General features: G+C 35.3%; 1 protein-coding gene across 4 annotated transcripts in view; it reads right to left on the bottom strand.

The window, feature by feature from the left end:
• LOC149550689 (phox domain-containing protein) overlaps nucleotides 1–7,485 on the bottom strand; it is a 120,663-nt gene extending 113,178 nt beyond the window's left edge. For all 4 annotated transcript variants that reach the window (XM_089786248.1, XM_089786251.1, XM_089786249.1 and 1 more), the window contains exon 1: nucleotides 7,124–7,485. In XM_089786248.1, the coding sequence (XP_089642374.1) occupies nucleotides 7,124–7,226 (103 nt within the window). In that variant the 5' untranslated portion in view covers nucleotides 7,227–7,485. The remainder of the gene's footprint in view (nucleotides 1–7,123) is intronic.
• Between the last annotated feature and the right edge of the window lie 5,673 nt (nucleotides 7,486–13,158).

Raw genomic sequence — 13,158 nt, 5'->3', positions numbered from 1 at the left:
ATCAATGAAAAATAGGGGGAGATTGTTGGAATTTTTAATGATGTTTTTGTTGTCGCCATGGTATTGTTGTTGATGTGACACAAGCCTAAATTTTGTCCATTCATATCAGAAGACAATATTCTGGGTGACGTTGTTGGTTCATGGACGCTAACTTGTGCCAGCATGGTGTAAATGTGGAATATCCCCCGTGTACAGTCTAGATGAGCAGGTTTGCAGTTTGGTCAGGCATTGTCAATTTGCAGATCAGTTATAAAATGCAAAGAAATCGTCAGTTTGCAGATCAGTTATAAAATGCACAGGAATTGTCATGACATCTTAGACATCATCGGTTTGCAGATCAGTTATAAAATGTAAAGGAATCAAGAATTTGCAAATCATTTATAAAATGCAAAGGAATCAGTAACAGTATGTGTACAAGTGAACTTCATTAGGTGGTGAAAATTAGCCAGGCAGATCAGACAGCAGCTGAGAGGGCTCGGGAGGAGTCAGTTGTCGGGTTAGCCACGGAAAGGGCGGCTTGGGAATCCAAGAGGGCAGCCTTGCTAGAAAAACAGAGTCAGTTACAGCAATTGGCAATAGAAAAAGAGAAGTTAGCAGATGAGAAAGAAAAGGAAATGGGAGACATTGCTGGGATGATGCAGTCAGCTCTGGAGCTTCAGATGGAAGCGGAAGCCAAATTGAAAGTTTGAAAGGAGCAAGTCTACAAGCTACGGGCTGAGCTGAGTGAACTAAGAGCACGGACACCTACCACGCTAGGGACCCATCCCCTTGCCCAGTATCTGTATATTACTTAGTTGTGCAATTTTCAATTTTGAGTTTTGTTACATTGTTGTCTGGAGACGACTTCTCTTTTTGGGGGGGATGATGTTGTCAATAAAGTTAAAAAATAGCCGATGGGTAGATTAGCATGTTGTCGGTAATTATTATGTAGCCGACGAGTAGAATTTAATATTTCCGAATGGGCGCAACGGGTGAGTCACCCCTTCGGAATGGTATATGTACACCGTCCGAAATGGACGTTAAGCATCATTGGAAGCACTATGTAATCTCTTCAGCATATATGCAAATAATAAAAGGAGTACTATTGTGTTACATGTTCTTGTCTATTGTCTGTATACATTAAACTATTTACCCCATACAGTAAACAAATAACAATTTAAGAACATCCTCTGTTGGTAAAAAGTGTGAGCATTGTTCATGTGAGCAAAGTTGAGATTCATTAGTTGTAAAAGGTTTGAATGTCGTACTGAGAGTTAATCTCAAAGTCTTTAGTGTTGGCTCTAAAAGATCTTGAAGATGCTTAACAAATTTTGCTGGAGTTTTTTTTGGTGAACACGTACCTAAAGGAAGTCACTATAGAACTTTCAATTGTCCTGGTGTTTACATGTATTATTGAATGGTTACTTTTGTGGTTGAAGTCATTAATTTGTTGAGTTAGAGCTCTTTGATCGTGAGGTTGTAGCCTTGCTTGAGTTGAAGCTCAAATGATGTACTGGGTTGGATCTCATATTTGACTTCAGTGGACCGTGAATTTTTACCCATAAGGGTTTTCCATGCAATAAAACCTGGGGATGGTGTCCTCTTGAGTCTATGCAATTTGTTTGAATGTTTTTGAGTTTTCTACTAGATTAAAATTTTAAAATACTGATTAACCCCCTCCCCCTCTCAGTATTTTCTTTTGTTTTCAACATTAGTTACAAAACTAAATATACAAAGCCATTGCGTGTGAAGTTTACCTTCCTACCACCAAAACCTAATATTTTCTTCCATATCTTCTTCTTTTAACCACATGAAATGAAGTCTTAAAGATGTACTTCAAGGTTCAAAGGTTCCTTCCCCATGTAGTGATGTGGGCCATTGGCCCAAATCGACATACTCCATGTTGAAAGAAGCAAAATGAAGGACCCAAGAGGCCAAGAATCAATAACCAAAAATCTATACAAACATTTTGCAATAACGGAATCTCTAATTCTTTGATATTTACAAGAGTCGTTTTCGAGAGGGATATCCATTGATTGAAGTTAAATAAAATTTTGTAGAAGACTAACCTAAGCGAGTATAGAAAGTCCACCCATGTTTTCTTTAAGTGATACTGATTACACAACATTGAAGTCGCCTCCAATAATCCTAAGGAGAAGCTACCCTATCAACCAATGAATTATCTTTAAGTTTAACCTTGCCTTTGGGATCTTGGGAAGCATAACATAGTGATCAAGATAATGAGATTGTCCATTGAGAACTACTTCTAAAAAGAGCCCATGTTGCACTTTAAGAAAACCTTTCCAAGTGAACTATCTAAATTCTAAAGCACACCTAAGACCACTAGATATCTCCATGAGAAAAAATAGCAATACTTTTCCAATATTTGCCAATGCAGCAACAATAATTTTAAAGGAGTCTTTAGGAAGCTTAGTTTCCTAAAACTATTAATATGAATGAACGATTAAATCTTTGACCATTCTTCTAACAACATTCCACATGGTTGAGCTATCAAACCCTCTAACAGCCTAGAAATCTCATAATTAAGAGGCTGAGGGGGGGAACAAATCAAATTGATTGAGGAAAGCTAGGGCCAACAAGTGTTATCCCAAATCATTCGCCCTATCGTGATCAATCTTATGATCTACCATGAGTGTCTCTTGCCTCTCCTATTTTATTTTTTAATTGTGTTAAAAACCCAAATCCCAAGTTAAAGGATCTTAATTATATTTTCTGCAAAAGATTTTAATTTGAAGTCATCTTCTATATGAAAAATAGATATACTCTTGTTTTTGCCTGTTCATGCCAAGGGTTTCAAGCACATGTTCGAGCTTTACAAAAGTAGGGAGAGTCTCTTGAATTCAACAGTTCAGGAGTTGTTGGGAATAAAAAGAGGGTGTTGGACAAAACCAATAGACATTTTTGGCACCAAAGGAGCAAGGTGGACATTAGCAATGGTAACAAGCATGGTGAGAAGCTCTCTAACAATCTTTGAAAGTTGAAGATCTAGTGTCATATGACCTTGTTTATCATTGAAGAAATTTGCATCTCATACTTTACTTCGACTTTCTAGGTCCTACATAATTTCATCATTCCCTTTATTTGCTCCAATTCGTTCCTCACTTCAATTTGGAGAAAATATTTGCTTTTTATTAACAATGATCAAGAGATCAATTTATACAAGAGACTGAACGATGTTTCCTTAAGAAACAATCGTAAAGAATAGAAACACTCTATTCTAGAAACAAAAGACTAAATATTAGAAACATTCTAATATTTACAGAACATTCTAATATTCACAAAAGATTACAATGGATAACCATTAGATACTAAACAGAGATAATAGAAACTATCTATTATCGTGATACCCTCCCTTAATGGTTAATCTATCTAGAGCACGAAGCCATCAAAAAACGTAAAAGGCAGATTTTGTCTGCTCAAGGGGTTTTGCACTGTTCGTTGTGGGTTGCGAATCGGATTGCTTAAATAGGGCAGCTAAGCGCTTCCAACATTCAACCTTCATATGCCCAAACTTGTGGCAATAGTTGCATTGAATGTTTTTCTTCCAGGAGCCTTCTGAATCTGGAGCAGAGGATGTCTATTGAGAAGACTATTGATGGTACTTTGGATAATGCTCCAAAACTTTGCAGATGAGCATAATGCTACAAAACAAACCGCAAAAATCCATGAATTTAGGAGATAATCGAAAAAACCAAACATGATTTTTGGGGTGAAAAATCAATCAAAACCCAACATAATTTTTGAGGTGAAAAATCAATCAAAACCAACATGATTTTTGAGGTGAAAAATAAATCAAAACCTAACAATACAAAGCTTTGTTTTTTAGGAAAAACAGTAAAACCCAACAAATAATTTTTGAGGAGAAAATTACAAACCCACAAAGGAATCCCAAACAACTTTGTGAATTACAGAATCAGAAATTATTTAGGGAAATTTTATAGAAACCCATAAAAAAAATTAGGGCAAAAAAATGAAAACCCATCAGAATTTTTCTTTTTGTTTTAAAAAAAAATATTTTGAAAACCCACTAGAATTTTTAAGGGAGGCAAAACACAAGACTTTGCATGGTAAAGCAACACATGCAAACAATATGCAATTACATGCAACCCTCAAAAAAAAAAGACCCAGAAAATGTGAAGGGTGACCCAGAAGAGAGCTCAAAAAACCCAGAAGAATATGTTGTCAGTTTCAGGATCAACTGACTCAAAAATCGAGGCACCCAAAAAAATCTAACGACAACCCAATTGAGCTCTTGAAAAATCCACCAAAAATCAGAAGTTGGTGGATTCAGATCTCTCAAAATGAAAACCCTAGTCAAATTATAGAGAGAGTTGGAAGCAAATATGCATGTAAATAATTTCGAAAATTAAAGGCACATAATTTCAACCAAGAAATTATAATTATTTTCAAAAAAAATAGACTATTGGCTCTAATACCATGTTACGAAGTAACTGGAAAATATTTGCTTGTTATTAACAGTGATCAAGAGATCAATTTATACAAGAGACAGAACGATGTTTCCTTGAGAAACAATCGTAAAGAATAGAAACATTCTATTGTAAAAACAGAAAACTAAATATTAGAAACATTCTAATATTTACAGAAGATTACAATAGATAACCATTAGATACTAAATAGAGATAATAGAAACTATCTATTATCGTAATATGATCATCCTAAAATCTAGCATAGATTTCTCCTAGAATAGAACTTATTTTATTTCTATTACCACCTTTAGGTCCTGTAAGATTTCGATAGGGTAGAGCTTTGGGATAAGATTAGTAGTTTGCAATGCTATTTACATTAGATCGGCAAAAGCTAAACCCTTGTTTCTCTAGTTAGAGTTTTTTATCCTTTTTATCATAATGTGTCAATGTTTTTAAGGTATTGTTGGATCTAAGCTAGAGATAATCATGAAATAGTTGTCCATAGCAATGGCATTCCTTGCATCTAAAAGTAAACGCTTCATAATCAAGGATTTGATGCAAACAAAACCTCCCACCTAATAATAAAGTCTTCAAGTAAGGGTTCCATCTAGTTCAATACAAATTTAGACATGACTAGGAAAAACATTCTATCCAATAATTTGTGAGGTACCCAAATAATAACCCATAAAATTTTGGGATTTAACTTTCTCTAAAATCAATGAAAAGTGAAATAGACAAAGGCGAACCATAACCTTGGAAGAGAGTTCCAAGGCAAGGATGAATTTCAAATGCTAGGGTTCCATGAAAAGAACAACATGTTTGGAAAAATAAGAAGCTCATTCAAAAATCCAAGCACACATTATATAAAAATTGAAAATAGTCGTTGGTGGCTAGAGTTATCTCCATGCCTCGTTCAACCTACTAAGCTCTACAAACTCAATCCCCCAACATCCTTAGATTCAATCTAACCACCATGAATCTACATAAGGATCTGTCTATTGGAAAAACTGAATTCTTGACCACAAAGTCAGAATTCAAAAAAAAATGGGACTCTCTTCACTTGAGGGAGGCAGACACTGATTTTGAAATCACTAACTTTTTCTAAAGACACATGGTCTTTGAGATAGATTGACGAGACCATTTACTACATTACCATCATGTATGAAATAAGCAACAGGTTGACTAAGCATAGCTTGTTTAAAGAGGAGCTCAAGGAGATCCAAAGAGTCACGTGGGTCCACTGCAAATCCACAGCCCAAAAAAGACCAAAAAGGAGGGGAAAAAACCCAACCTGCAAAATGAAAAAAAGTCACATGCAAGACCAAATATCACCAGGTGTGCCTGCCCTTAAGCATGCATGGATTGTCCTCTACCCTTGGTATGAACCCTATTCACACATAAAGATGGGGCGTGGAAATGAACGTTGCTTCAAATTAAAGTGTTCCTAGACATTTGTGCACTCAATTATTGGAACGGAATGGGTATAGCCATTTAGTTTACTTTGAATTGCTTAGTGTTTTTTATGTACTTGATCAATAGGAGGAGTTGTGCACATGAACTTCATTTCCAATTCAAATTAATGTAATTGAGGTCATTCTTTATGGATAAAAATAGAAATGGGGTAGAATGAACTTCACTTCAAAGGTCATTTCCCTTGAAGAAAGAAAGCAAGGGGAGGTAAGTATGAAATTTACTTCAAATTAATGTGTTCTGACAGCAGAAAGGGAAAAAAGGATAGAAATGACCTTTACTTCAAATTCCATTGACACTTGATGAAGAAAGAGAGAGGATAGGATGAAGAAAGAGAGAGGATAGGCAAAACCTGTACTTGAACTGAATGTGCTTGCGGTTATTTGTGCACCAGATCAATAGCAAGAGTAGGTTTAGGGAGCCCTAAGGTTGCAGTCATATGAAGGGGAGTTTCATTAAAAAAACTTCAGTGGGTGCTGCTGAAGTTTTTTAATAAAGCAGGAGATTTCATTAAATTTGCAATGCAGCTTAAATTACAAGTTTGAGCTCTAAAATCTATAGCGGTTGGTGATATCCTGAATATTGTTATTTTCCATAGTATAATAAATATAAAAATTCTAAATGAATTAACTGATGAAGTGCCAGAAAATTTTCTTAAACTGGTTGGAAAACTTTCTAGCTCCACCCCTAATGCACCTAAAATTACAAACTCAAAAATTAGGAGCTCCTATTTATCGTGAAAATACATTCCAACTCTTCCTGTAATCTTTTTCCTTAAATGAGACCCCTTCCTCGGAAAAATTAGTTCTTGAAGCCCTTTCATTGGACTGCAGCCTAAGGCTATTTTAGTACTTGATGAAAGACAAGAAAGAGGTGACGTTCTGAAAGCCAAATATGCACTCAGCCGATTGCAAAATAGACAAAAACTGTATTCGAAATTTAATGAATTCAGCAAAGACTACAAGTTTGTGGATATTCGGTAGCGCCCTCTCCGTTATAGCTATTGACTGCCCTTAACATCCACAAATACTAAATTATACTCTGATTTGCGCCAGACCCAATGGTGGCCACGTGTTTTTTATATGAATTGCCCCTCATATCCCCAAATATATCTCCAACAATAAGTAAAGCAGAATTTTCCTGTGTTCTTTCTCTTCAAAGAAACCACAATTCAGGGTTTCGTCAACGGTAAATTCAATCTAAGAAGAATTTGAATTTGTACTTACGTGATAAGAGGTAGGCGAGAGCAATGACGCACATAATCCATGCAAGAGTTCTGGCTTTGGCTTCCTCTACCAGATCTTTTATGCTCTCCATTCGCCGCGCCATACCTCAAAGCAGCGACTCGGGCTCTGTGCCTGCTCTGCCCAAAACATAGAAATTAAAATTCGCCCAGAGAAGGAGAGGTATTTTTTGGAGAGGGTGTTGGCTTATTGTTATGTCCGCGCTGGAGCCAGCAGGGCGGGCCACGAAAGGCATTTGCTAAGACAATTCAGAGGGATTACTTGTTTTCTGTTGGTGTTCGGCATTTTCAGCTGATGCCTCGCGGTGAAAAAATGGTTCCCGGTAAAACAAATTCGCCACTGGCAGTTTGAAAACGTGTACATGTGTGCACTTGACCAGCGGGGTTTCACTCAAGGAACTTTCCACATGTTTCTCCTTTTGTTATTATTATTATTATTTTTAACTAGCGTGAGTCTGCTCAACAGATTTTAATACGGTGCCTTGCGCCATAGCTCCATTTGATGATTATAAATGGGTAAAAATAAAATAAGTGTTATGTAGTATTTGCTTTAGAAAAAAAAATTACAAAATTATATGTTTTAAATCGCAGAATTATAATTTTATTTTGAATAGTAAATTATATTACAAAAATTGAATAGAGAATAATAGATATGCATTATGTACAATTGTGTATGTATGTTCTACTTGTTTTAATAATACAATAAAAATAATAAATTAGGGGAAATAAGTCGATTGATGCCTATTATATGTTGCCACGTTAACCATTATCTTTTTTCTCAATTACTGTTCAACAAAACTCTTGTACGTACACATAAACATGCCAAAACAAATCATATGAACACCAATAATGGTTTGCTTTTTTCATTTTTTAGTTTTCTTGATTACTGATTGGTCCATTTGTGCAAAAAGTATTATAACAGCTATTGGGGAGTCTAATGGGCGAACATTTTAAAAAGATACTTTTAGACCACCTCACACTCTAAGCATTCTACTTTGGAAGTATAGGTGCACAAGTTAGCCTCAACAAAGTTACTCGATCATTTCCCCTAATTTGTTTGTACATTAATTTAACTAGATTAAAAAAAATGATATGTCTTAGAATTGTACTTACTAGAACTATAATAATAAATATTATTTAAAATAAATATTCTTAATATAATTTAATTTAATACTCTTAATATCTTATATTTACAATAAATATTTTCTAAACTTATACACTAATAATTAATTTGTTGGAATTACTTGTTTATTATTATTATGTTAATCAAACTATTATTCTATTGTTAACATTAAAATAATTCTATAATTATAATATTACATTTATTACTTTTATAAAAATATTAATAACAATTAATTTTATGTCATTACATTTTTTATTATACACTTAAAGTTCCTACTAGTGACTAATGAGATTGAAATATTTAGTATACTTTGTTATTATTAATTTTAAAATAATGATCACAAATATAATTTAGTACTTTGTTCATTTGAAAATAAAAATATTAAAATATGACAAAGTAAACATAAACATAAATCAAAGTATGCATTTAAAAGATGGACAAAAATATATGATTTTAGTATATCTCAATATTCTCTTTTACCTATAATTTTGGCTCTTTTCTTCACAAACACAAAAGATAATTAATAAAAGAGAAAATCTTAAATGTGCACCACAAAAAACATATGCATGCAAATTTAAAACCAAGAAAGCTTCTAATTTGTATGAAAAAAATGGTAATGCTTTAGCTAAAATTAAAAATAGTATAGATTTAGAAATGTTTTTGACACTTATTATATACTAATATAATACAATCAATTTAAAAAAAAACTTACAAAAAGCGCGTCTATAAGGAAAAAAACATTTCAACTAATGAAATTTTAGTGAACAATAATACACTATTGTGATTGATGGAGTCTCATTAACTAATTGACAATAGCCAATACAATAGTATTTGCCTTATAGCAAGTACTCATGAGAAATGTGAAAATAATTGAATTTCACTTATTGTTTGGAGGATAAAAATAAAATAAGAAACCTCAAAAAATATTATTTTCTATTTAATGTTTGGTTGGACAAAAAATGCAAATGGACAATGAAAAGTTTGAAAGAGTCAAATAAGGAGAAAATAAATATCAAAGATTACAAACATATTTTAAAAAAGAAAAAGGTTGATTGCATGATTGCAAGACAAGAAGAGCATATTTTTCTTGGGAAAAATAATTCCAATGTATTTTCAAAATAGATGCAATCAGAGAATTAGCAAATGGAGAATAATATTACATAGTGGTTTGGCTAGGCAACTTTATGAGGCGGAGTCTTAAATGGACAATCCTCCCATGGTCAATAGTTCTACTATGTTTTTCATTGTTTAAAGCTTGAAATCAAGAAATTAGGTGGTGGAAAAGCAAAATAAAACTAATGATCTTCATGCAGAGTATCTAGAGTCAGCGTGGAAATTTTTGCTCATCATATTACAATTCTTTTTAACAACATTGTTCAACATGATTTCCCTCAATTAGACAACTAGTCTTATTATTCCTCTTTTTAAGAGTGGGGATGTTAATATCCCATCCAACTATAGAACCATTATGATAAAACCTTTGTTTGGAAAGTTTTGATTAAGTAAAAATAGGTTTTAAGGACCCAAAACCTTATTACAAAAGGATAGCCACAGAAAAGATTGATCATTTAGGAACAAAAAAAAAACAGACCTCCAAAAAGAAACACAAGAGGTCACAAACAAAACTGCTGAAAAAAAATAGCAAAGAAACAACACTAGGAAAGCAAAAGGACAGCACCAAAGACAGAAAAGAACCCGCTACATGGCCTTAATCAGGTCCAGAGCCTAATCAGCTAGCATCTGCATGTTTTTCACCATAGTCGTCACCTCATCCTTCTTAGTTGTATCATCAGTCTTTTTAGAATGGGCCCTAGTGCGTTTGTTGGGACCTTGGCTATCAACTACCGGAGGAGAGTCCTGGCCTTTATCCATGTCCAATTTCTTCAATAGGGTAGACACATTGTCAGCCATTTGCTTAATTAACTTCTCGAGGTTGCACATCTTGGCTTTCATCATAGTTATCTTCTCCCAATTCGCATTAAAGTCTCTGTCAATAGCCTTGTTCTTAGCCTCTAGTTGCGAAATATTTTGCATAAGATTTTTAACATCCTCAACACTGCCAACCACTTCCATGAGCCTGTCAATATGTTGGCCGAGGGTGCGCTCACCACATGCAATTTTACTAACATGCATGACAACCTTCCTAAGTTCCTGCATGTCACTGCCAAGTGTTTGAATTTGTCTCTTCATGACCCCAATTTCTTTTAGTATAGCACCTGGGTTACCATGCATCCCTATCACAGGCTTAGGGGTACCTTCATGTCTATTCTCCTAACCCTCATGAATCCCCTATTTCTAGGAGTCCTCATCACCCGACTCCTCTTTATCTCCTAACTCCTTATCAGGGCGCCTGGACAGGTATCTTTTCTTTTCCAAGCAACAGGCTAGGGTATCACCATCATCAGAAGGGGACGAAGCCCTCTTCCCTAGACTATCCTTAACCCTCTTCCCCTTTATCTCAAACTTCTTCTTATAAACCCTTAGCAGATCCTCCACAAAATCACTCTCCTATTCAGAGTCAGAGTGACCCGCAACTCTCCTTTTCTTCTTAGATCTGTTGCCAGTTCCCTTAACCACGTAAACCTCATCCCCATCAGCCTCATCCTGGGTTTTAGAGTCATAACCCTTCTCCTGGGCACTCCCTTCCATTTCATAGTCAGCATCTTTAATTCGACCCATGCTCCTCACTATTCTTTTGGCATTTAAAGTATTCAAAATAAGCACCATTAGACCCTCATGGCATACATGTTCACCATTTGGGTCTTTTTGTAAAGCTTGGATAGAGATAGTGAGAGACTGCTTCAGATAATAGGGGAAGTTCATTTTCACATTACACCTAAAATGGTTGGCCAGCATGAAGTGGTAACCATAACATTTGGTAAATCTCCCATCCAACGTTAAATATTCCATGATAACAAACATGACAAATAGCCATGGGCGAGATATTGAAGCCAAGTTGATGAAGGACTTACCAATTTTAACCAAGCGAGCCTTCTCAATCTCAGAGTCCACAAAATCATCCATGGCTCTATCCAATAAGTTTCGCTCCCAGTAGAAATTGAGACCTTCAAGCTCTAGGCCTGTAGCCTCAGCAATCACCTCCTCTGTGATCTCCATGCGCTGGTTACCCACCATAATCAAGCCCTCTTTCTAGGTTTTGAGAAATTGTTGCGTGATGGCAGGATTGTTTCCATTCAATCTCTCCATAAACCCAGTGAAATTACCCCTTCTCAAAATCTCCCACACCTCTTCCTTCTTCATCCACTCCATGCAACTTCTTGGTTCAACTCATCTCCTCTTACCTCCCATTTGCAAAACACCAAAAACCATAGAGAACTTCATCTGCAACTCCCAAGTAAAGAGGGCCTCACAAATGACAACGAACAACACCAGGGCGAAATAGACCCAGAATTCGTGTGAGATTTTACATAAATCATTAGGAATTAAAGCACGATCACATACCTCAGTATCATACTCCCGTACTGACATATTCATTATTAGAAAACCTTTTGATATGGCCTCCATTTATCATTATGGAAAAGAAGTCAAGCCTCCAACGGTAAGGGGTCACGAGTATCCCAAATAATAATTTGATCATTTCTACATGCCACATTCGTTGCCCAATCAGTCGTCCCATTAGCCTCTCTGAAGTTATGGGAAATAACACATAATTCAAAAGAATTAATGATTTGAATAGACTCATAAATTATATTACTAATTGTCCATGAAGGTGTAGTTTTTTTATTCAGACAATTAATAATGTTGAGTGAATCCCCTTCTAACTAGATCCTTTTCAAGTTCAACTTTTTTGCATACAGAAGACCATGGAGAGCAGTCAAGGCTTCATCAACGTGATTTGTTTGGGTACCAATTGGAATAGCTAAGCTTCCAACATTGTCCCCTTTGGAATTCCTTATCACAATACCAGATCCTACAATTCTAGGGTTACCTTTCGATGCTCCGTCAAAGTTAATCTTCTACCAATCATCAGGAGGGCAATCCCAACTAGCTTGTTCCCTAGGATTGAGCCTCTGGTCACCCAAAATCTCAGCTTTCAAATTCCAATTGAGAAGAACAATAGATTCCCAATCATTACAAGGTTGTTGATCTGGGGCTATATTTTTAATGTTCTCAATCAAAAGATTCTTTATTTTATGGAAGACCTAAACTAGGCTGGATTCAACATCTCTGAAGATTCTATCATTACGTTCTTTCTAGATACCCCAAGCAACATATGGTAGAATGAAATCCCACAGTTTACCAGTCAAGGAATTTTTTGAAGGAGCCTTCCAACTATTAAAGAAGAGTTGAAGATTGGAAGGGAAAACCCATTCAACCTTTAATAGATGAAATATAGAATCCAAAATCTTCACAGAAAAAGGGCAATGTAAGGTAATATGATCAACAGATTCCCCATCATTCTTACAAAGTACACATCTATTGATAATAACAATCCCACACTTTTTAAGGTTATCTAGAGTAAGTACGTTGTTTTGTAGCAAGTTCCAAAAGAACATGTTAACCTTGGGTATCATACCCTTCATCCACGCTTTAGCCCAACAAGGTTCATCATGGTTATCAAAAGAGTCAGCATAAGTAGAGGCAGCAGAAAAAACACCATTAGGTTCTTTTCCCCATATAAGTTCATCCTCCTTTTGATTTAAGAAAAAAACATTAAGGCTCTTTTTGAGTTCAGCAAAATTGGGGTCAAGTCTAAAAAGATCCACCCATCCATTGTCTATCCAATAGTCTGCCACAAGAGAACCAAACTGGGTCTTACACATGTCCATATACCTATTCCATCTTGGGTCATCACATAGGGGGTGATCCAAAAACCAAACATCTTCCCAAAACAGAACTCTCCTTCCATTTTTGACCTTCCATTCTATCCCTTT

The sequence above is a fragment of the Cupressus sempervirens genome, chromosome 6 (assembly GCF_028749045.1).
Source record: "Cupressus sempervirens isolate cs-2001-9-10 chromosome 6, ASM2874904v1, whole genome shotgun sequence".
NCBI classification, from domain to species: domain Eukaryota; kingdom Viridiplantae; phylum Streptophyta; class Pinopsida; order Cupressales; family Cupressaceae; genus Cupressus; species Cupressus sempervirens.
This window is presented reverse-complemented; position numbering and strand designations above follow the sequence as displayed.